Raw genomic sequence first — 25,633 nt, 5'->3', positions numbered from 1 at the left:
TTAAATTATCTAGAAAATAATACCCATTCAGTGAACCTAAGGCACTCTTTCTCAAACTTCTCTACTGAAAACACCCATAACACCACAAAATACCATGGATTCCCATACTCTGATAATATAGTCCTAAGTAAAACAAGAATACTAAACTTCTTTGTAGTACTTTCTCTTAAAAATCCTTGTGAATTTTGCTTTATCTCATAATACTCATTTTTATTTAAAAAAATTTTATAGGCTTTCCCTGTAAAAATCTTTAAGTAAAACTCAAACTCCAGGAATATGTACCAATTTAATCCCAAGTCTTTCAGTAGCTACATGACATAATGCAGTGGCCTCTAACACCCCAGTATAAGAAGGATGGTCCAAAGTTTAATGTACTCTAATGCATTTCCATTTGCAGTAATTAAAACACAATTCTTCTAGTCTATTAAACAGCAGAATTTATTCTGCCTGAATTAATAACTTACATTTTCATGCTTCATATGTTTAAGTAACCGCAGTTCTCTGTAGGTTCTTTTGGCATGAATAATGGACTGAAATGGTCTGGATAGCTTCTTCACTGCGACACGTAACCCAGTTTTCGTGTCAAAAGCAGCACTAAGGGAAAAAAAAAAGAAAACCATAAAAAATTCATTAAATGTTCTCTAAATATATCAAAATTAGCATTTATAAAGGCTATTTGATTTCTAAATTAAATGGGCTTATAATAAAATACAAAATAACTGAAAATAAAACTTAAAATGATCTATAAGCCCACTAAGCAAAGTAATCTGTTAATCATTTTTGGTGTTTCCTTCTTATCTTTTTTTTCCTATGCATCTAAATCAAGGATCAGCAGATTTTTTCCGTGAAGGGCTAGAGAGTAAATATTTTAAACTTTGTGAGGCGTAGGGTCTGTGTCTCAACAACTCAACTCCATGGTTGGAACTGGAAAGCAGCAGATAATAAATTTTTAAATGGATGTGGCTGTGTCCCAATAACACAAAAATAGGCAGCCACCTGATCTAGATGAGCCAATAGATTGGGACAAAGAGCTGGATTCCATCCATCTCCTTGGCCGAGGCCTCACTGTCTCTTTGCCACCAAATGCTGCCTGATCAGAGACCTTGAAAACCACCATGTTTTCAGGACAGTGAGTTGGCATAAAAATTTCTTTATGAAATACAAAGTATTTGTCACTTTCTAGAAGCTCAGGTAATAGTCGGGAATAAATTAACATGTCTCTGACCTCAGGGAATAGGGGGAGAGCGGAAGAGCAGAATAATAAAATAAATTTCAAATAGTGATAAATGCTATGACTGACTAAAACAGAATAATGGGATAAAGAGCGACAGAAAGCTGGTGGAGCTAAGCTACATTAGCTATGATGTTGGAGGAAGTACATTTGAGCTGAGGGAAGTGAATGATAAGTAGCAACCATGTAAAGATAAAGGGGAAAAGAGCTTCAAGCAGAAAACTATTATTAATATTAACGTTTACTGAGTCTTTAGTATCATTCCCATTTATAGATAAGGAAACTGAAGCACAAGGAGGTTAAATAACTTGCCCACAATCACAAATCTAGAAAGTAACAGTGCAGGAAGGCTGGACCCTGAGCTCCTGCTATCAACCACTTTGCTACGCTGCCTCTCAGAAGAGCAAGGGCATGCTGGAGTGACAGGAGAAACAGCTTGTGTAGACAGAACATAGGGGATATGGGGAGCTTGGAAAAGAGTAAGATCAGAGATATAGACAAAGGCTAGACCACACAGGACAGCTACAACAAGAAACATGATGTGTATTTTAATTATTTTTAGAGACTGTACAGGCTAATTCCATCATGTCTCACTCTCCTGCTTATCTCAATCTCTAATCTGCACATTCAAGACTTTCTGATTATCTATTCTTACCAAACTCTCTTTCCCATATGACTATGTAATGGCTCCAGAAGTTCCCCTCCCTTCGCTCCTAAATGCTCATACTCTGTCCCTGCCTTTCAATTCCCAGTGTGTAATAAACTCTGGTAAATCTTCAACTTCCGAACTTTTCCTCCATCTCCTTGCATTAACAGAACTAGGCTGTCCCTTGAAGACACTCCTCTGACAGCCACGCCTTAGAGTGGACTCTCTCGTATCCCAGGCGCCTCGCCGCTAGCAGGTAGGGGGGTAGGTGTTCTCTTTGCCAACTGTTTCCACTTCCAGACCATGACTTTCCCTTTGATTTACAAAAGCTCCTGCTTGCCACCATCTTTCCCTCTCAGTTGCTGTTATCCACTCACTTGGAATTTTCCATCACTCACCAAAAAGTTAGTTCCTATCTCAAAGTCTCTCTCCCCTCCCAACTTCTGTCATCATTCTTGGCAACTTCAGCATCCAGGTGGAGGGTACAGGCAACTTCCTGGCCTCTTGGTTTCCTGGCCTCTCCAGGAAACTCCACCCTGTCCAAGGTCATCCAAACTCCACCTCCAGGGTCACACCCTGGGCCCTCTATCACCACCAAAAGCTGCCTGCCTACAATATGGAGAATGACATCGCAAACTTCCTATGCATTTTAGTCTGCTCCTATTAGCTTATTTGTATTCTGACTACAACAATTCATTGACTGTTTCTATCCTTCAGCCCTCCCGTCTTCATTTCCCTTCTTGCCTGCCTTAGACTGTATTCTCTTATAAAACTCCCTACCCCCTCTGATATACTCACCCAGATAAATTAACTTTGGATGATCTTAACTATTTATTCTCCTGTCGAGAATCCAAAAACTGTGGTTGAAGAAAAAAGAATGCACAGTCATACAGAATGGTTTCGTTCTTAATTTCTGATCTTAATCATAAATAAGGCTCCCAATGCTGCCACTTTTTTACTAAGTCCATTTTTCTACTCAAACTCCATCTGACACCATCTCTCTCCTCAAACCTCCACTTACCCTCCTCCCTCAGGAGCTGCTCTTGCTTTCACTGAGAAAATAGAAAACATCAAAAGGGAGCTCCATCTGTCTCCCAGTAAATCTACCTACATACCCATCTACACTGGGACCCATCTTCTCTGCTTTTTCTCGTTCTGTGACTAAGGAGACACTCCCTTTCTTACAAAAACCCAAGACCTCAATACATGCTTTGGTGCCACGTTCCCTCATATTCTCAAGGAATTCACTCCTTGGTTCCCTTTTTCTCTTTATTCTTTTCTCCTGGATCATTCTCACCAGTGTAAGTATGCGCAGTTATTTCTCATCCTCAACAAACAAAAAAATTTCCCTTGAAACCTCCCCATTACAGTTAAAATCCCCCAGTAGTTCTCAAAGTGTGATTTCTAGACCAGCAGCATCAATGCCACCCAGGAACTTATAAAAAATGTAAATGCTCAGGTGACATCCCAGAACTACTGAATCAGAAACTCCAAATCCTATTTTTTTATCAAGCTGACCACATAATTCTAACACACAGTGAACTCTGAGGACCACTAGTCTATACCTCTGGTACTTCATGAACCAGCAGCACTGCACTATCTGGGGGGGGTCTTTAGAAATGGAGAGTCTCAGGCCCCAAAGTAGAATCTCATTTTGACAAGATCTCCAAGTAATTCACACACATCTTACGGTTTGCGAAGCACTATTTCCTCTGCTTCCGTTCTTTCCTCAATCCAGTCCACTGAAACCACTCTTTTCAGGTCGTTAATGACCTCTATTAACAAATGGCCACTTTTCTGTATTAGCAACTGACATGGTTAACACTTTCCTTTCCTCTAAACAACTCTAACCTAGGGTCCCTGTCAGCACATTGTACTGGCTTTTTCTTTATAGTACTTATTAATTTTTAAATATTTATGTATTGTCTATTTGGCTGCACCAGGTCTTAGCTGGGACACCGGGGATCTTTAGTTGTGGCGTAAGAACTCTGAGTTATGGGATGTGGGCTCTAGTTCCCTGACCAGGGTTCAAACAGGCCCCCTGCACTGGAAGCGTGAAGCCGCAGCCACTGGCCCCCAGGGAAGTCGCTCTCCTGGTTTCTATGCCTCCCACAGTAGCTCCTTCTCTGGGGTTCCTCTACTCAGGCTCTGCATGCTGGAGTTCTTCAGGACACAGACCAGGCCCTCTTCTCTTCTCTCTTCCATGTTCTCCTAGATGTTCTCATCTACACCCATGACTTTAAATTAAATGCCATCTGCATATTGAAAACTCCCAAATCTATGTTTCCCACTGAAATCTCTTCTCAGAACCTGACTACCTAGCTGGACAACTTCAATTTAGCCAAGTTCAGACACCCAGAACTGTTCCTCTCCCTGCCTCCTTTATCTCAACAAACAGACTTTCCCATTCAGTTGCTCAAGCTAGACATTTGAAGTGTCATCTTAATTATTATTCCTTTTCTTCCAGTCTCCTGGCCGCACCCAAATCCATCAGAAAGTCTTGTGGTATCCACCTCCAAGATACACCTCAAATTCAACTTCTCTTCATTTTCAGGGCTTCATCCTAGTCCAAGTCACACTCATCAGCAGAGCATCTTCCAATACTCATCTCCTGCCTCCTGTTTCATTCCCTTCTAAAGGACTCTCCAGCTTCCCAGGTGGCTCAATGGTATTAAAAAAAAAAACAAAAAAACAAACAACCCTGCTAATGCAGGAGACACAGGAGGCGTGCTTTTGATCAGAAATGGCAAGCCACTCCAGTATTCTTGCCTGGGAAGTCCCATGGACAGAGGAGCCTGACGGGCTATGGTCCACGGGGTCGCAGTCAGACAGAACTGAGCACGACACACACAATGTACCCCCCTCCACCACCACCTAATACAATCTTTTAAAAATATAAATTAGATGACACCACTCCCCTGCTTCAAATCCTTCAAGGAATGTCCTGGGCATATAAAATAAAATGCACATTTCCTGTCACAAGCTACGAGGCTCAGGTGACCTGACCACCATTAACCACTCCGGCCTGTTTCTATGCAACTCCTTCCTTCCCCTCAACATGTTCTGAACATGCTACTCCTTTCAGTTCCTTAAACTCCTCACAGAGGCTGTCCCTGGTCCCTGAGAGGCCTTTCTCCCCCACTTTCAACTCTACAACGCCCGCCCCCCGCCCCAGCCGAATCCTTATCCTTCAAGCCCTGCCTTAAATGTATCTAAGAGATGTTTCTAAGAGTTATTATAACTCCTAAAGCAGCTACGCTCTGTCACAAACACCCTCCTTGTTTCCTTCCTTATTCTACATGAAGGGACAGGGGGCCATTTTTCTTCCGCTCCCCTGTTCCTACAAACCCAGGAAATAGGACCTTCTTCCTTCTTGGACGTACCAAGGAAGTTATACTCCTCTCAGAACCCCTCTCAGGTTCTCCTGAGACTGGGAAAACGGCCACTGCTCCTGTGTGACCCAACCTCCTCAGCTCTCCACCTCAAAGTCTTGCCAGCCTACCTGCAGGCTGAGCGCTTCCTCCCTCTCCTCTGCTGGGGAGCCTGTTGGTGCCTCCAGGAGCAAGGAATGCCACAGGTTTCTAGCTGGCCTGTGCCTGAGTGTGCAAAGTCAATTCACTGGGGAAGAAAGAAGAGGCCCATTGGAGCTGCCTGTCCAGATCATTCCCCGTATCAGCTGTTCAATAAAAAAGTACACATTTTTATCTCTATTTGACTTCTGTATCTATTCAGCAAAAGGAAGGCTAGGGTTAATCAGTACCCTGCAAACTTCAATAATCACAATTTATTACTGTATGTTTATCTACCATCCAGCAGAGTGGTTAAACAAGGACTGGGGCTTTGGTATTAAGAATACCTGAATTTTAATTCCAGTTCTGCCAGTCAGAAGCTATATAACTTTGAGGAAGTTAATTAAATTCTCTCAACCTCATATATAAAATGAGGATAATGTTTACATCTCATCTGTGGGATGTTTGTTAAGATTAAATGTGATAACTTTTGTAATAGGTTTAGAAAAGGGCCTGGTCCATGGTAAAGTTCAAATATGAGACATGATGATGTTTGTCTTTTCCACTCATCATAAGCACCTTGCAAGCAGAAAGGGTCTTCTGTTTTATTCAGTACTATATTACATAGGACTTATAGTAATGCCTGGCTTATGGTCCAGTCTGAATAAATGCTTAACAAAAATATAAAAATGAAATATAAAAGAAAAAACTTCAACTTTATCATTTGGCCCTCAATTCTTATAAGTTCAACAGCATCCAATAAGAAATTGATATTAATGTTAAAAGCTTACATTTGTATTGAGTGTTTATTACTGTTAAGCACTGGCTTTAATTTTTACATGAATGAACACCTGCATCACAACTTTATAAGACATTATTATTATTTCCACTTTACAGATAAGAGGTTGACTAAAGTACCTACACAGACAGAAAATGGCAGAGCTGGGATTCTCCATGTGTGTGTTTCAAGCATGAACTCTTTAGCCACTATACCATAACAGAAAAGCAAGTTCAACTTAACAGTTCAGTCCATTTAAAATATATTCTAATTGTATGGACTCTGTTTCTTTTCTAAAATGTGTCCTACTATTATTAATTGCATCTCATACAGAAAAAGTTTTCCTGGTGATCTTACATTGAACTTAGAATAATATTAACGAAAAGTATTTCAAAAGAAATAACTTTCACTCAATATACATTACTTTATCAAGGGGAAATTTTTAATCTCTAAAGTTATACTACTTCCTGTGACACTAAAACACTAAAATAGTCAATGATGTGGTACCTCATAATTACCAAAATATCACTTCCTAGGTATTTACTGAAATTTCTCCTTCATGAGATTTTTTTGTGGATACAAAAGAAACATTAAACATAGTACCTGATATCACAGAACTTAACCATCTAACTACTGGGATGATGAAACATACATGAAAGGAAAGAATGCCCAATAATATAGTGTAACTATTACACTTTTTAAAAAGTGGGGTTTAAAAATATATAAGTTGGGTTTAATGGGCTCCAGTTTCATCCATCTCATTAGAACTGATTCAAATGAATTCTTTTTAACGGCTGAGTAATATTCCATGGTGTATATGTACCACAGCTTCCTTATCCATTCATCTGCTGATGGGCATCTGGGTTGCTTCCATGTCCTGGCTATTATAAACAGTGCTGCGATGAACATTGAGAGTGAAGTAAGCCAGAAAGATAAAGAACATTACAGTGTACTAACACATATATACGGAATTTAGATAGATGGTGGCGATAACCCTATATGCAAAACAGAAAAAGAGACACAGAAGTACAGAACAGACTTTTGAACTCTAGGGGAGAACGTGAGGGTGGGATGTTTTGAAAGAACAGCATGTATATTATCTATGGTGAAACGGACCACCAGCCCAGGTGGGATACATGAGTCAGGTGCTCGGGCCTGGTGCACTGGGAGGACCCTGAGGAGTCGGGTGGGGAGGGAGGTGGGAGGGGGGATCGGGATGGGGAATACGTGTAACTATATGGCTGATTCATGTCAATGTATGACAAAACCCACTGAAATGTTGTAAAGTGATTGGCCTCCAACTAATAAAATAATATTAAAAAAAATAAATAAATAAAAAAAAATAAAAATATATAAGTTGGGTTTAAAATATAAATATGCAACTGAAATAAAAACAAACAAAAAAGATAAATATGTAAGTTGGATTCAAAATACACAAATGTTCACTGCAGCTTGTTCACAAGAACAAAACTATAAACTACTGTAATATCCAATACAGGAGAGTTTATAAACTATGGTATATATTACATGTACCATACACTGCAACCATTAAACTCTTAAACTCTGCAACCATTAGACTCTTGTTATACTGCTAATGGGAAAGAGAACAGGTTTTAGAAGTGAAGGATTAGCCCATCTATGGGGAAAAAATGTAAACTCATTCAGGTACATACACATAAGCAGAGAAGCAGTGTCTAATATACTCAAGATTTTAACACTTTTGCTTTTTAATATACATTTTTCTATCCTTTTTTTAAAAATGAACTTATATCTTTTAATAAGGTTGTCACTAAAGTTAGAAGCATAAGTCATCTGTGCTTTTTTGTTACCCTAAAACAAACAAAAAGAGGCATATTTTCTAACTTTCATAAAACCACTACTGACAACTATATTTCCATCAAATGATACCTATATGGCTATCCTCAAAGTATATAAATAAATTTTACCCTCATTATCTAAGTCATAAGCATTTTCCATTTTATCAAACATTCATTTACCATAATTTCAAAAATATGTGAACCACAATCTACTCACTGTCTTATTGATGGGCATTATAGCTATTTCATTCATTCATACACACTAATAATATAAACACTACTAAAATAGACATCTTTGCTCACATTGCTTCTTCCATAATTGCATGATTTCCTTAGAACAGACTAATAATTTTTACTTCAAAGGACATACACTCCCACCTTTTAAAACATATTTTACCTACAAAAGGGAACAAACAGGAATTCTTCAGAGAAACTGCTCTCAGATTATTAGTAATCCCATAGCCAAAGCTGCTAAAGCAAATACATGTTCCATCCCTTCCTTCATCTTTTTAAGCATTTAACTTGCTTCAACCTAACCTGTTTTATCACTAATCAAGGCAATATACAAAGAAAGAGGAAACCACATTTTTCATCCTAAACTGTAATTACCCAAAGAAGAAATTCCTAATAATTTTTTAAAAATCACCTGATAAAATCAATTGAATACTCAGAGAAGAAGAAATTCAAATTACTGAATAGCTGATCATGCCACATATTATTTGGGAAATATTTCATTTAATCCTTACGATAACTTTGTGAGATCATTTACTTCCAAAATAAGAAACTAATGGTCATAAATATTAACAACTCACTGAAGGGTATATAATTCATTTGCAGTGGGATTCAAATTCAGATCTAATTTCAGTGCTCACTATTTTTTCCAGGATGCCAAGCTTTCTGAGATAAGGACAACCCCAGCTACTGGCTTTGCCTTTATTATTATACTTATTTGTATTATAGTTGGGAAGGTTCTTCTTAATCACATCTTAAAAACTGTAACTACAAATAAAACCATGTTTTCATGAACAACATCATAAAATGGAATTATCTTTATGAAGATCAGGTTCTCCAAACTAAAATCCAGGACACATTGCTCAGTAAGTTTTCCCCCCAATTGTAAAGTCATAAAGTCCTAAAATTAATTCACACCTTATAAAAAACAATTGCTACAGTAAAAAAAAAAAAGGGGGGGGGGGAATATAAAATTCATTAAAAATCGTTTTTATAATGTGAGAACGCCATTGTCACTTATCTACTGTTACTATGAATCTACTGCCTAGGACACAATAATATTCATTAAATAAAATTAAATGTTTTGTTATCCGTTCATATTTGCCTCCCCTCTCTGAAAAAAAAATTGGCTTACTAGATCCTTAATACCCTAATTTTGTTTAATTTCTAAATTTACTTACATATATCCAGCTTTATTTTATAAGGGATTTAAAGTAGCTTAGAATGATAGATATACAATTTGACATAAGAGTACATGATTAGGGGAAAATAAACAAGATAAATAAGAAATTATGTATGGGCGAGGTTAGTGCAAATGCTTATCATGAGGTCCTTTTTAAATACCCGTTAGAGGTGGGCCCCAAATTTGGCTCTGAGCCGAATAAAGCCATCGCAACGAGACTACAACCAGTTAAAACATGAATCATAGGAACCATATAATAAAAACAATCCAGGTACTTGGAGAACTGAGGAGACGCATAATTATTCCTGTAGTAAAACCAGAGAAGAGTTCCTCCTGTGTATGTTTATGAAGGAGACACTATATAATGTGGCAACAATGTCCTAATCAACATCCTTACACAATTCTAATAGTGGGTTTCAGATGGTTCTTCACTTAAGAGTATCCATCAGCAGAGACTGTCTCATAAGGTCAAAACACAGTTCATGAGCAAAAGCAGGAAGGAGAGGACAAAACAGCATGGCCTACTGCTCTCTGACAGACTCAATCCAAGAAGAAACCTTAGAAAAATAGATAATAAGCTCCATATTCCTCAGACAATCTTCCAAAGATGACTTCCATCAACTGCGCTCTTGACAGGTAAAGAGACACAGGAACTTTGTGTTTATGCTCTATGACTGGAACGTGGCTTTAAGAGTGACTGCATTCCAAGGTAAAGGCAGATCAATATGCTGAGTCAACCGGTACTTAAAGCAAGGGAGACAACCTCTTAGACGGTGAGATGCTGTCTAAGCAGGACAACTGCCCACATCCACAGAGCATGAGAGCACAAACAACTGTACAAAGATTTTCTCAAAGAACAATTTGGCTTTTCCCCAACAGAATGAAGAATGAGCAATACCTGCCAAGTATCTGAGTAATTTGTGGGAACCGTAAGTGATTTAGCAATGTTTCTTAATGGTCACAGATCACTTCTCTAATCCCTGAATGATGTTAAGGAAAAAGGAACTTTCAACAATGGTTAAGAAGACAAGACAATTTTACTCATTTTTGGAAGCAAATATTTAAATATATTAAAATCTGTTGTTGTTTAGTCACTAAGCGGTGTCCAACTCTTTTGTGACCCCATGGACTGTAGGCCACCAGGCTCCTCCTCCCTCCATGGGATTTCCTAGGCAAGAATACTGGAGCGGGTTGCCATTTCCTTCTCCGATTAAAATCTGTAGTTACGCTGAATTAACAAATTCTCATTAATACACTAAATTAGTTAAAATATCTACTTGGGGAGAAATAATTTGCAAAGAGATAACATCTCCATACAATTTGAGGCTCTTTTCCAACTGAATCCAGGTTAACTAGTGAGTTTTCAAAATGTGCCTTCTAAATAACTAAGTAATTCAGATGACTAACTGAACTTTCTCTTTACCTGTTATACTTGACACAAATTTCAACAAACACCATACTGGAAATATTTCTTTTTGACACATTTCTCTCTACTAGAGAAAGCTACTTGTTCTTTCTTCTAAATTCAGACAAGTGTGCAAGTATCACTGTACTTTTGATGCTTATGCTCTGCCCCTCCATTTTAGAAATAATGTCATGAAACTAAGGGCTACTTTGTGCAAAAACTGAAGTTTATCATTTAAGAACTTTAAAAAATATTCTTCAGAATAGCAAGGGATTTAACACTGACTTTAAATCACAAAATGATCTACTTGCACTATATATAGTATTTTTAAATGGACTTCAGCTTCTTACAATTACACTTTCAGATTGATTAGGAGAAAACCAGATGTTATTAATACAGCTGTTACAAGTTCGTGCAATATGACCAATCCCCAGCTTTTTGGTTTCTAAAAAATACCTCTCAGAGACTTAAAACACAAATGACATATGAAAAATCTTATCAATAGATATATAGCCCACAATGGGAAAGTTACATAAACGATCACTTACCTTGCCTTCCAGACTTTACAGTTCTAAAACTTTTAGGCAAATTCAGTATTTTCATGAAAATCTCACTCAGACAGGAAAATATATTTGCAATAGGATTTACTAGGGACATTAGCCATGTGGCTGGCAGTCATGGAATGGCAACATATATGCTAATACTTGCCATTTCTAATCTGGTCCAATTCCTCCTGCAAAAGCTTCTAAACTATTGAAACAAAATTTTTTTCATAACTGCTTCAATGTCTACTAGGCTGATGAAAAGTGAAGTGAAGTGAAAGTTGCTCAGTTGTGTCTGACTCTTTGCGACCCCATGGACTATACAGTCCGTGGAATTCTCCAGGCCAGAATACTGGAATGGGTAGCCTTTCCCTTCTCCAGGGGATCTTTCCAACTCAGGGATCAAACCCAGGTCTCCTGCACTGCAGGTGGATTCTTTACCAAGCTGATGAAAACTAACATTCAAATAATATAGAAATTCACTTAGGCATACAATCTAAAAATCCCAAATCATTTGCAATTAAAATGCACTTACTCTTCATTTGCTGAAAGTTCCGTTTGAAAAACAGTAATTCTGTAAGATATTTCTTCAATGAAGCTTTAAAAGCTCTGTGGTGTCAATTAACATAAATCTCTGACTGCCAATGTGAAGTATATATCTGCAATAGTTATCCCACGTTGAACGCAAAAATATTATACATGGATTATTTTACTTCTTTTATTGGGGATTATTTTCCAAAGTCTTGTTAGAATGTTGCCACCATGGATATGTATCTTCTCTACTTTTATGTGTTTGAAAATTTCAATAATACATGTTTTATAAGTTGTCATTAGTTTTTAACTCCTTTCAAGAAAATCTGAAATAATAACATCATATATTACATTGTAACTATCAGGTATTGCCATCAATGAACCTTGCCTTGCTGCTACAATTAAGTCTTTTGCAATAATAGTGTTCATAGGTTTCACATCCAGAAAAACACCCTACAAACTAGAGATGCACATAACAGGCATTAACATGACTTCACGACTTTCAGATTTTGCTATTTCTGTGACTCTCATATTGAATATATATTTTTACAGTAACACTTAAGAGTATTAATTATCTATCACTATATAATAAATTATCCCAAATTTTGCTGCCTTAAACAGGATTAGGATTTCAGTTTCTGTGAGTCAGGAATTCAGGAGCAGCTTAGCGAGGTAGTTCCGGTTCATGGTCCCTCCTGAAGCTGCAAGATGCTGGCCACTGCAAGAGTCATCTGACGCCTGACTGAGGCTGGAGGACCCACTCCCAAGATGGTTCCCTCAGTACTAGCAGCCCTTAGTTCTTTGCAATATGGACCTCTCCACAGGGCTGCTCCACAGGGCTTCTCAACATAGTAGCTGGCTTCCCCAAAGCAGTGGTTCTCAACAGAGGTCCCTCAGGAGACATCTCACCCGGGGGTGTCTGGTGGGGATGAGAGGGTGATGCTGTTAGAATCTAGAGGGTAGAAGCCAGGGATACTGTTACATATCCTTCACCACAAAGAATTATCTGACCCCAAGTACCAATGGTACTGAGGTTGAGAAACTGCCCCAGAGCAGATGATCTCAAAGAAAGACAAAGGCAGGAGTCACAATGTCTTTTATGATCTACCCTCAGAAGTCACACTCCATCATTTCTGCCACATTCTATACTTTAGAAATGTGAGTCACTAAATAACCGCCTTCACACAAGGGGAGGAGAATTAAATACTACTCCTTTGAAGCAGGAGTATCAAATATTTTTATATCATTACACTTAGCAATTTGATTTTTTAAATCAAAATACTGGAAAATATCTTGCTTACTTTTGCTAATACCGTGTAAGTACTTTTTATTGTTCCAGGAATAAAAAAAGTCACCAAAATTCCACTTAACAAAGCTATGTTTGCACCTCAGTGAATGGTCTTTCAATGATTTGATCTCAAAAAATTCTGCTAAGCATAAACACAGGCAGTCCCACATAGAGAAAAGTAAACTAGTAGTAAAAAGATTTCAATTCTAGTTTTGGTTCTGGAACTTCCTAGCAGATGACCGTGGCCAAAGCGTCTATGAGTCTGCATCCAAATCAATAAATGGGGGTGTCACTAGCCCTGCTTATCTTACAATGTTGTTTTGAGGCTCACATAAGATAATTATGTATGAACTATAACTTTATGAACAATAAAAGACAGGTAGTAAATGTTCCAAATGGATATGAATGTGTTATTATATAAGAGTTTCATGATCAGCTTCCAGTATGGGGTTTATCACATAGCAAATTCTCAATATGTATTTTTAGATCTCTTACTGTGAAATTTGAAGTTGAGTGTATTTCTGAAGTAACAGTAAGATAGAGCAGTTATTAAAACATAAACGAGGGTTCAAATCCTCGATCATTTGTTATTATGCTATGGAAAACTAAAATATTATTTCTACAAGTTAAAATGCACATTCACTCAGCAGTTAATAGATAGAATCTAAGAATTACTACAATCAGCAATATAATGCAGCCAATTCTTTAGAGACTGAACTGAAAAAAAACCAAGGTATTACTGTATATATTTGTTTCCCAATTTAGACTTTAAACGAGAGCAGAAGCTATAATGTATTTATCTGTTTATCCTTAAGAACATAATGCAAGATTAGTAAATAAATACCAAAGATCCTGACCTCAAGGAATTAAGAAGACCAACTGCGGAGTCAGGTTGAACAGAAACGCACATAAATTACTACAGATTTTCCAAAGCAACATACTTGCTTCCTGCAATCCATTCTGTAATACTCTAATCAGATCAGTTTTAAAATACTTCCTCTCCTACTTTACAACTCAAGAAACTATAGCTAGCTCTCCACTGCCTAGAAAAATGCAATTGCTTCAATCCTACTCCAGACCTAATTATTTCTGGAGGTAGGACCCAAGCACCTGTACATTTAAAGGCTCCACAAGTGATTCTGAAGCACACGGCGAATGAAAACCAGAAGTGGGTTCACCCTATCTGAGATATTCCTCCTGTCAGGCTAGTCCATCTCATATCCAATTTTCTTAGTTACGTTTTCTCCTGTTACCTAAAAATGTTCCCTTTCTAGAAATGTTCCAAACACTACCCATCCTTCAAAATAATCCTGAAATCCTTCTTCCTCCATGAAACATTCTAGCTACTATAGCCCACTGGACCTTCATATTTCTGTATACATCAATACTTTTAAAAAAATCTTATTCATTTATGTATCTGTGCCAGACCTTTGTTGCTGGTTGGGCTGTTTCTCTAGTTGCAGCAGGTGGGGGCTACTCTCTAGTTGCATAAGCTTCAGAAGCCGCAGTCCACGGGCTCAGTATTTACGGCTTCCAGGCTCTAGAGCACCAGCTCAGTAGTTGTGGCACATGGGCTTAGCTGCTCCACAGCATGTAGATCTTACCAGGTGAGGGATCAAACCTATGTCTCCTGCATTGGCAGGCAGATTCTTTACCACTGAGACACCAGGAAAGCCAGTATACACATATATATACACACACATACATACATACATATATATACGCACACACACACACCTTCCAGTGTATAAAAGAAACAGATACAACGCATTCGTGAACATATATATATATATAAAGTGAAGTCGCTCAGTCATGTCTGACTCTTTGCAATCCTATGGACTGTAGCCTACCAGGCTACTCCATCCATGGAATTTTCTAGGCAAGAGTACTGGAGTGGATTGCCATTTCCTTCTCCAGGGGATCTTCCCGACACAGGGATCAAACCTGGGTCTCCTGCATTGCAGGCAGACACTTTACCATCTGAGCCACCTGAGAAGCCCCATATATATGTATATGAAACATATTCACTAATCTTTTATATCTGTTTCTCTTATACACTGAAAGCCATTAACACATTACACTGGAATGTCGAACAGATCTTTTTCACTAAAGCAAACCTATATAAAACATAAGTACAAAAATACACATATTTCAAACTTCCAAAATTATGCTGCCTTAATACCTAGATACCCCACTCCAGTACTCTTGCCTGGAAACTCCCATGGATGGAGGAGCGGGGTAGGCTGCAGTCCCTGGGGTCGCTAAGAGTCGGACACGACTGAGCGACTTCACTTTTCACTTTTAACACCTAGAGTTACAGAAATCTTTAGGAAACTGGCTCATTTCCTGATTGTAATTTTCATGACCACTGTCATTCAACAGTGTTAATGAAAAGCTTCCTTCAAGTATCGGCTCCACATATCTAAGGCTGAACCATACAAGTTTATAACCTGAATCTAATCCTAAGGTAGTTAATATCTCAGAGACTGTCCTCAAGAAATATGTAGAAAAATAATCAGGGGGAGGCATGAAACATTACTTTTCAATAGCCTTGAAATCCAAAGGGTTAGACATTCTTGACATTAGGTTTGGAACTATAAACTTGGATGTACAGTATATGAACAAGGCCATTGTTGCGACTGTATTGGACAATGATTCAAAAGGAATATGCACAGAAAATATAGTGTTTCCTTTTGCAGGTGGAAAGTTCAACTTATCCTATCAAGTTTTCACTCAGGGCTAATCAACCCAAACATATAGGGTTTATAAACAGTGCTCAACCAAAGGTTATTTTGCCCCCAGATTAAATGTGGCAATGTCTAGAAACATTTTTGGTTGTCACATGGGGGTTCCGACTGGCATCTAGTGGGTAGGGATACAGGGATGCTGTTAAATACCCTACAATGCACAAGATATCCCCCACAACAACAAAAAATATCAACCCAAGATGTCAACAGGATGAGTAATCCTAGTGTTACACTATATTTGTGAATGTAAACACAGTTTGATAGATGCTCATAATAGTTACTGTCTATTCTCTTAACTTGCTATTTTTTCCCCTTTTGCATCAGTTCAGTTCAGTCGCTCAGTCATGTCCAACTCTTTGCAACCCCATGAATTGCAGTATGCCGGGCCTCCCTGTCCATCAGCAACTCCCGGAGTCCACCCAAACCCATGTCCTTAGAGTCAGTGATGCCATCCAACCATCTCATCCTCTGTTATCCCCTTCTCCTCCTGCCCCCAATCCCTCCCAGCATCAGGGTCTTTTCCAATGAGCTAGCTCTTCGCATCAGGTGGCCAAAGTATTGGAGTTTCAGCTTCAACATCAGTCCCTCTAATGAACACCCAGGACTGATTTCCTTTAGGATGAAGGTTCAAGCTACTTAACAATCCTATATGAGGGAATTGACAGAAGAGGGGAAAAAGAAATTGCTACTAGGGATATTAAGGATAAAGCAATTATTTATGAGAATAAAGTTATATTTACCACAAGGATAAAGAAATATAAGAATGAAGAGTTCAAAAAATACTGCATAAACCAGACATTTCAACTTAAGTGTCACCAGACAGACTTGGGGCATCGCATCTGGTCCCATCACCTCACGGCAAATAAAGAAAAAGCGGAAGCAGTGACAGATTTTATTTTCTTGGGCTCCAAAATCAGTGTGGACGGTGACTGCAGCCGTGAAATTAAAAGATGCTTGCTCTCTGGTAGGAAAGTTAAGATAAACCTAGACAGCATATTGAAAAGCAGAGAGATCACTTTGTCAACAAAGGTCGATATAGTCAAAGTTATCATTTTTCCAGGAGTCATGTACTGTGAGAGTTGGACCATAAAGAAGGCTGAGCACTGAAAAATTGATGCTTTCGAATTGTAGTGCTGAAGAAGACTCTTGAGAGTCCCTTGGACAGCAAGATCAAACCAGTCAATCCTAAAGAAATCAACCCTATTGGAAGGACTGATGCTGAAGCTGAGGCTCCAATACTTTGGCCACCTGATGCAAAGAGACAATGCACTGGAAAAGATCCTGATGCTAGGAAAGACTGAAGGTAAAAGGAGAAGGGGGTGGCATCGGATGAGATGGTTAGACAGCATCATCAACTCAATGGACATGAATCTGAGCAAACTCCGCAAAACAGTGGAGGACAGGGGAGCCTGGTGTTCTCCAGTCCATGGGGTGGCAAAGAGTTGGACATGACTTAGCGACTGAACAACAGCAAACAATTTGCGGGTGAGAAGGTCAGAGACATTACACTATATGGAATTACAGAGCTGCATTAGGTATCTAGACCCTGGAGAAGGAAACGGCAACCTACTCCAGTATTCTTGCCAGGAAAATCCTAAGGACAGAGAAGCCTGGTGGGCTGCAGACTATGGGGTCACAAAGAGTTGGACACGCCTGAATGACTGAGCATGCATGCACCTAAGTGTCTAGAGGACTCTTATCCTCATCGTCCCTTTCTTCCGCAAGACACAGCCTCCCTGAGCCCTCAGCAGATCAAAAGAAGAAGTTCTGACCTCTTGTGGGCACATGTTGATGTCATCACTTTCTAGTTCTGAATCAGACGGAAAGGTCTCTGACAGAGATTTCAAACACATACCCTTGCAAAAAAAGTTGCCCTTGATGTACCAAAGTCACCAGTATGTCATTAGATTCAACAGACACCGAAAAATCTAAAAGAAGATTTTAAGATAAGCATTAGAAATAGAAAAGTAGATTTGAGATGGCAACTAAAGCTGAAAGAAGGAGGAAAAGAAAAGCTACAAAGGACTTCCAAAAATAATCTCTGAGAAAGCAACGCAAAAGTGCCCCTTCTAGACTGCTGTTTTCAAAAGCAAGAACCCTTTCTGCTTTTTTGTTTCTTTTCAATCTTTATAAACAGAACACCTCCAACAGTGCTTTAGCACTGGCCAAACTAAATTAATGAAGTTAAGAAAGCAAAGAAGAAATTGGTGTGGGTTTTTTCATGATTTTTTTTTTTCCTGGTATAATGATGTGTGATGCCTATACTCTGGCCCTTAAGCTTGGGAAAACACAGACGCATCCTTGTGGGCAGACTGACAGTAAGACACACACACTCACGTATCTTCCTCTGTGTCCCAGGCTCAGTGACAATGTCACCAAGGCCTAAGGGGAGAAGGTTTTGAGGAAAATAAGGAAATCTGGAACATCATTCAAAGCAACAGGAGCCAACATGCTCAGGGTATAAAGTTACTCAGACAGCAGGCTTAGACAAAATAAACACTTGTTCTATTACCTTTTTGTTATGTTGTCATGGGAATCTGTGTTTAGGAATACTTATTTTCTGCAACTAGATGATAGAGCCGTAAAAGGGGGATGGCTTTCATAAGAGAAAGAAACTTTTATCTGTAAAGGCAGAAAAGAAAATAAATAAATCCTACAGGTCTTTAATGGGCCACATGTGTAGAACCTTTCAATCCATTAGATTTATTCAAGTTAACAGAGAAGTTCATTGGGGGCTCGGAGCCAAAACATTGTTAACAGGTAATAATAATCCAACAGCTACTAAAATTATTGTAATAGCAGAAATCAGAGGAATGTAAAGCAGATACATGGCCAAATAAAACAGAAAATAAATGAGATCTTAAGAGCTGAAAGAAGGTAAAAATGACTTTTTAAAAATAACCCAATAGCAAGAAAAAACCTAGAAGCCCAAACAAGTTAGAAAACATTCAGCCTGCCAGCAGGCTAATCTTCTTTTGTCACCAGAAGTCTAGAGCTAATCTCTTTGCTCTCTTCCATCTGGCAACAGAAACCTGAAAAGTGAAGTAAGCTTTACATGTTATTTAAAGAGCTAGATCAGAGTACCCTGAATTTCTAGGGCCCACCGAAAAGTACTGGCTCGGGGACACTGAACCTTCTGGAAGGAGCATGGGTCACGGCTGCGCACCAATTCATCTGACTCCTCCACTCCGTCCTAAAGTACGATTGGCACCTCTGAATGGGTAAGAAACAGAAATGAAAAAGCAGGGACCCCAGTGCAGAGTAAGCTTGGAGAATAGGGCCTTTGCATGTGGTGATCCCTCAGCATGGAATGTTCTTCCTTCCCAGCCAAGTCCAACCAGTGTCTATCACTTCCTTCAGGTCTTTGCTCAGCTGTCACTGGGTCCCTGAGGCCTAGCCCGTCTACCCTGCTTAAAGTGATCCAGTGATCCAGGACTCCCTCCCTTTTCCTTCCTTCATTTTCCCCGTGGGGCTTATCACCTGACCTGCTATGAATCTTACTTAGTTACGGTCTACCCCTGTTTCCCCTTCCCCTATAGCTTCTTACAGGCAGAAATTTTCATCTGTTTTGCTCACACTCCATCTCTAGCACTTAAAAAGTGACCCCCTACACACACACAACAGGTGTTCAAAGTATCAGTAAAACACATGAGAGTCCTATCCTCAGGGAGATGAGCATGAACCCATCCTTCTCCATCTTTAACTCCACAACCATACACCCTATAAGACCCCAAAGTTGAGACCTATCCATCTGTCCAAGGCCAAAACTTAGGCATCATTCTGGACTCCTCTCTTCTGTACTTTTTTCTCCCCAACATTCAGCCTAGGAGCCAAGTATGTCAGAACCCAGGATTCACTGTCAAAAGTGCAGAATCTACAAACCACCACCTACTTCCTCCCTAGAATAAATTATTTAAAGGCTAAAATGCTGGGAAATTGGTTAACTTTATAAAATCTTAACGCACCCGTACTTACTTTATGAAAACACTATGCAAAGACAACTACTTCTAATACTAAAAGCTTCATTTACTTAAACAAACAAACAAAAACTTCAGGTTTAGAAGTTCTGTTTTCATTTGTCCTGAAGAAACACATGAATCACTTCCAAGTACATGATAACCATGAAAAGATTTCTAGGTTTCAGAGCCAAGGGAACCCACTTCATAACAAGGTGTGTTTTTTTGTTGTTTGGTGTTTTGTTTTTTTTTTTTTTTTTGAGCTCGACAGTAATTATACCTCTTGGATAGGAAAAAATCAATACCAAATTTCATGGCAAAGAGCAAAAATCCAAGGTATTTTCAAAGGCCTAGAGAAGCAGTTATTTCTATTTATATCCTATACTTACATAACAGAAACATGTACAGATAGTCTCAACTTTCCAAAATGCGCACAGAAGAATTTCAAACCAAAGGGATTCATAAATTCACGAATTAACTGTTTGCACTGATAATTCTTTGGGAACTGGTCCATCAATTCTGAGGAAGAGATGTGACTTTAATAAGTCATTACCTCAGGTTAGCCAGGTTTACACTGGTGGGATTGGTTAGTCATAGCTCTACTATTTCAAATGATCCAGCAACCCCTTTCTTCTCAAAAGGAGGGTGCGGAGAGGCAAACAGCATCCGGGAAGGCACCACCGGACAGTCTTAGCAGCCTAATGCATAGGAAAGGAGGATTCTGAAGTACTGAAATCACAGAACCAAATCCAAAGCAGCACTGGATACCACTCCTTTAACAAGTCCAGTTCCTCATCTATAAAACTAGGTTAATGCTAGCCTTCAGAGCCAGTGAAAACTGAATAATGCTTTGAATGCAAATACATTATAAAGTATAAAATCCCATATACATGTTTGTTAATACTAAAGTGAGATATTAATAGATCTTTGAGGCTAAAGTAGAGGGAAACGAAGGCAGAGGAGTCCTCAGTATCAAGGAATGAAACTGGCTGAGAGGTTCAGGATACCCTTATTTTCAAATGAGGCCCGTGAAAAACGGGAATCTTACAAACAATGACTTTATAGCCAACTTAAACGAACTCTTTCTTTAAAGTCTTTACATATCAATAATACAAATATTTTGCCATTGTGTTTAAATATTTATTGGCTGGTACTGGTAACATGCAGCCAACCACCATGCTTTTGGTTACAAAGAAGAGCAAATGGAAAGAAAGATCAGCATGGGCTTACTATCCCACTAGAAAAATGAAAGGCTACCCCTCTCACTCTAGTACTCTTGCCTGGAAAATTCCATTGATGGAGGAGCCTGGTAGGCTACAGTCCACGGGGTCGCAAAGAGTCGGACACAACTGAGCGACTTCACTTTCTTTCTCTCTATAGTTCCTTTTGGAGAAGGAAATGGCAACCCACTCCAGTGTTCTCGCCTGGAGAATCCCAGGGATGGAGGGGCCTGATGGGCTACAGTTTATGGGATTGCAAAGAGTCAGACATGACTAAGCAACTAACACACACACACATACCCCTTTCACTGATTAGGAGTCAGTAAAGTCACCGCTGCACACTCTATAATGACATTCTTTTATTTATTTGTGCCCTGGCTCATGCTTTTTTTAAAAAGGATTTAAAATGATGAGTGGCTATTAATACTAGAAAACTTAGCTTCACTTATCTTTATTACATTTATTTTCACAAAGCATTTAGGATGTTGGATTTGACCTCTTAGTAAATTTTGCCATTCTTTTACCAAAGTTTTGGTATATACTGATGATAAATATAAACAGCACAGAACAATGCCCAGAACATAGAAAGCAATCCAGAAAATGCAGTTATTATTCACATCACACTATAAACCCTACCAGGGAATGAACTGTCTTTTGTCTTGTTTAACAGTCTAACTCAAGAAACCCTAGCCTGCTATCTGGTCCATGAGTGCTAAGTCATTTCAGTCATGTCTGACTCTTTCCTATGGACTGTAGCCCACCAGCCTCCTCTGTCCATGGGGAGTCTCCAGGCAAGAACACTGGAGTGGTTTACCATTTCCTCCTCCACAGGATCTTCCCCACTCAGGGATCAAACCTGTGTCTCCTGCATTGGCAGGCGGGTTCTTTACCACTAGCATCACCTGGGACGCCCCTAAAGATGTGTGCGTGTTAAGTTGCTGGTCCATAGTTGGATCATACTCAATAAATATTATTTAATAAGTGATTAAATATGATTTAAGAATAATTCTGATCTCTCACCTGTTTTATGGTTACCACCTCCTATAATCAAAGGCAAGAGTCTGGAAAACCCATACACCAGAGGAAAGGCATTTAAGTTCCTGTTTATATTTCCTTAAACTCACCACAAAGATCCTCTCCCGCCCCTTTAGTCCCCAAACCACAAAATCAATGCTTTGCAACACCATAGTCTTGAACAATTTTGCTTCATTTCCCCTCACTGACAGCACACAAAGTTCCTTAAAGTTGCAAGCTTCAGTTTAGTTCCCTTTACCCCTTAAGAAGGAAAGGCATATTTGTAAAACTCTAATACTCAAATTTCTATTTCGATTCCTTGATCTTTAATTCACGATTAGTTATCACACTTGCTTTACTAGATACTTAGTACAAATGAAAACACTGAAAATTGGCTTCATATTTTTTTTTAATTTTTAAAGTTAACACATCAAAGTGTATCACATTTCAGAGCAATCAAATTAGGAAACTGACACATTATTTCAGTGACGTTGCATTCCTTGAAATACTTTCAGAGATTCTTTTTTGGAACAGACTTCAATCCAGTTCTACAAGTCACACAGGAAATTCTGTGTCATTACTTAATGGTTACAACTCCTATTTGACCTCAAACAGTATCACCAACCTGGCTGCCTAATCTTTTTCACCAGACTTGAGTCCAAATTCTCTAAATTATTTGGATTCAATCTAACTTGTTATTTCCTAAAATCAAATCTGCTCTCAAAAAAATGAAGATAGTGAAAAATAACACAGGCTCCAAAGTGGATTCTAAGAGAAGATTAAAAAACATTTTTTTTTCTGCCACACCTGAAAGCTGCTGGCTGAAAGAACAACTTGAAATAACCGCTCTGAATGAGATAACACATGTGAATGTAAATTCTGATATTTTCAATCCAAAATCAACTACACTTGTTTATGGTCAATTATCACATAACATTGGTTATTTTTCTCCACCAATATGCTACAGGTTACACCTTAAATACCCTTAGCAGAACTGCCTCCACAGAAAGACACTCAATAAACTTAACAGCAGTTGTCTCTTGAGAAAAGAACTAGTACAACCGGAGAAAGAGAAACTTTTCCCTGTCTTTCTATGCCTTTTACATTTTATACAATGTGAATGTATTACCTACTTTTAAAACCTGTTTAACAAAATTACTTCCAAGTGTCAGTTTTGATGGCTTCTATAAACCAGAAAGATAAAGCACTAAAAAATGTGGAGTTCGTGTTTTATCAGCACTTCACTGGATCTCTAGTGCCAGGGCTGACTTATTCACATCAATAGTAGGGAAACCTTGCAAGCAGTTGAGTCGTAATGCTCCACTAAAGTTTAAACAATAATGATTGGAAACAAAAATTCAGTACCACAAAAATTAACGTGTCAATTCCAGAATGAAAACTGGTGGTAAACAAGTGAGCTGTTAAAGGAGCAACGATCCAAACACATCTTCGAAAATTAGCAAATCAACAGCACGCTATAAAAATGGAAAAAAGATGTCAAGCATAGGGCCATCAGCAACATCACTCAAGCAGTCTGAACTAGAAAATGCAATATGATCTGTTACTGGACACAATTGCACAATCTCAATTACCCAGAAGATTCTACCAAACAGGAAATTCACGCTGGGGCTTTAAGAAACACAGGAATTATATTTAAAGATTAACAAGTCTAAAAGCCTGGAATCTGCCGCGAAACAAAAAACTAATTTTGGGGACCTCTTTGCAAATAATGCATGCAGAGGAATTACATGAAATAGCTTCAGATCAGCTCTCAAATTACACAAAATCTAAAATACAGTGTATAAAACCTTAGAAGTTAGAAAAGTTAATGAACTGAAGTCTTGAAATTTTACAGTAGTGCTTAAAAGACATTCATAGTGTGAATTAAAGCTGAAAAGTGTCTCTTCCTTCCTTGGCTATATACTCCATATCCCATGAAAACCATTATGTACCTCTCAGGGTGTAAGTGCAGATTAAGTTCTCTGCAAACCCTCTAAGGGACTTTAAAAACAGTGTTTCACAAGAGTTATCACGATTAAAAAATATTTATAATACATCGAAGCATTGTTAATAACTTTTTGATCCTGAGGGCGTCCAACGGATCTGAACCTCACTTGCTCCAAAGGAGAAAATTGTTTTGTCAAACAATACTTAAAATGAGCAGTAGTATGTGACTAATCAGCGAGGCCGCCAGCTTCTCAAGCTGCAGTGTGTTTGCAGGCACTACCACCACCCCCAACTCTGCGAAAAGGAAATACGCTTTCAACTGAATCGGAAACACACTACTCAAGCTGGCACAGGGCTCACCGAGATAAAGTCGGTATTTTAAGCTCCCTGGATAGCTGCTAATTCAAGTGCGAATTCAAAAAGAACCCTTCTCAAAATGCAATTTCGACAGAGGTTTGCAAAAAAGCCCGGACTCAACGCCCTTCGTCTTCAGTTTTGTTCAGATGACCGCAGTCGAGCTTTGCCCTTCTGCTTCTCCGAGCAGCTCCCCGGGTTTGTCTGCTCCGAGGGCAGGCACATCTCGAGAGAGTCCTTCTGCTCGATGCCAGCAGGGAGACCTCCGAAGAGGGACCCGTGTTCCTGCCCCCGCAGCAGCACCCACCCCCCACCCCCGCCAAGGGAACGCGCAGGGTGCGAGTCAGGGCCCGGCTCCAACACCATGACCCACCGCCCACCGTGGACCTGCGTCCTACACACAGCTGACCATCTACGTGGGCGTGCAGGGCGGGGGTGCAAGGGGGACAGGGAGTGCAGGACAGGGGGCGAAGAGGGCTGGGATGCCCTCCCCCCAAGGAAAATTCCTGCCGCTGGGTGCATTGCTGAGCCGTGGGGGCAGGCCTGACTCTGGGGCATACGGAGCCACCCAGCCCGGCGAGGCCCCCGGCCCGGTGACACTCACCACACAGAGCCATAGGCGCCGGAGCCCACCGGGGACAGGTTCTGGTAACGTTCGGGCACCTCCCAGATGGTCTTGTTCAGCTCCTGCCGGTAGAACGTGGGCCTCTCCTGAGACATCTTCCAGCGGTGGCCGCGGGGCGAGGAGGTGGCCCTTGCGGGGCCCCGCCTGCACCCGCACCCGCTTCCCCTGACCTCGTAGCCCGCCCGGTCGGGCGGGGAACCCTGCGCTGGCCGCCCGCGCAGGTGCGGCTGCTGTGACCCTGACGACTCCCGCGCGCGCGCGCGCGGCCCCTGTCAGCCGCAGCGGCTGGATGCGCCTCACCGACGGCGGGGGAAGCCCTGCGAAGGGCCGGGGCACGCTCCGGGGCCCTGGGCTGACGCCCCGCCCAGCTCTCCCTGCACTCTCTCCACACCGGGCCGACTCCCGGCTGCGCGGCGGGGTCACAGCTCCAGCTGCAGCGCCCTCGGAGCTTCCAGTGGTCGCCTTTCCCAGAGCCAGCGAACTGGAGCCTCCCGCCGTGCTCTCGCGAGAACAGCTCCCGGACCTCTCCTCGAGCCGAGATTTTACCCAATATGGAACCTGCCCGCGGGAGGGGGGGTTGATGAAGGGAGAGAGCAGGAGAAGTAATTC

The 25,633-nt window shown here is 40.0% G+C and overlaps 1 protein-coding gene across 2 annotated transcripts in view; it reads right to left on the bottom strand.

The window, feature by feature from the left end:
* The window catches only part of MAPK14 (mitogen-activated protein kinase 14), a 75,421-nt gene extending 50,285 nt beyond the window's left edge, over window positions 1-25,136 (bottom strand). For both annotated transcript variants that reach the window (XM_065913172.1, XM_065913173.1), the window contains exons 1-2: window positions 25,004-25,136; window positions 465-594 (exon numbers count right to left, since the gene is read on the bottom strand). In XM_065913172.1, coding sequence (XP_065769244.1) covers window positions 465-594; window positions 25,004-25,119 — 246 coding nt within the window. In that variant the 5' untranslated portion in view covers window positions 25,120-25,136. The remainder of the gene's footprint in view (window positions 1-464; window positions 595-25,003) is intronic.
* Window positions 25,137-25,633: the final 497 nt, after the last annotated feature.

This window comes from Muntiacus reevesi, chromosome 20 (genome assembly GCF_963930625.1).
Source record: "Muntiacus reevesi chromosome 20, mMunRee1.1, whole genome shotgun sequence".
Taxonomy (NCBI): domain Eukaryota; kingdom Metazoa; phylum Chordata; class Mammalia; order Artiodactyla; family Cervidae; genus Muntiacus; species Muntiacus reevesi.
Note: the sequence above shows the minus strand (reverse complement) of the source record. Positions and strands in the feature narration are given on the sequence as shown.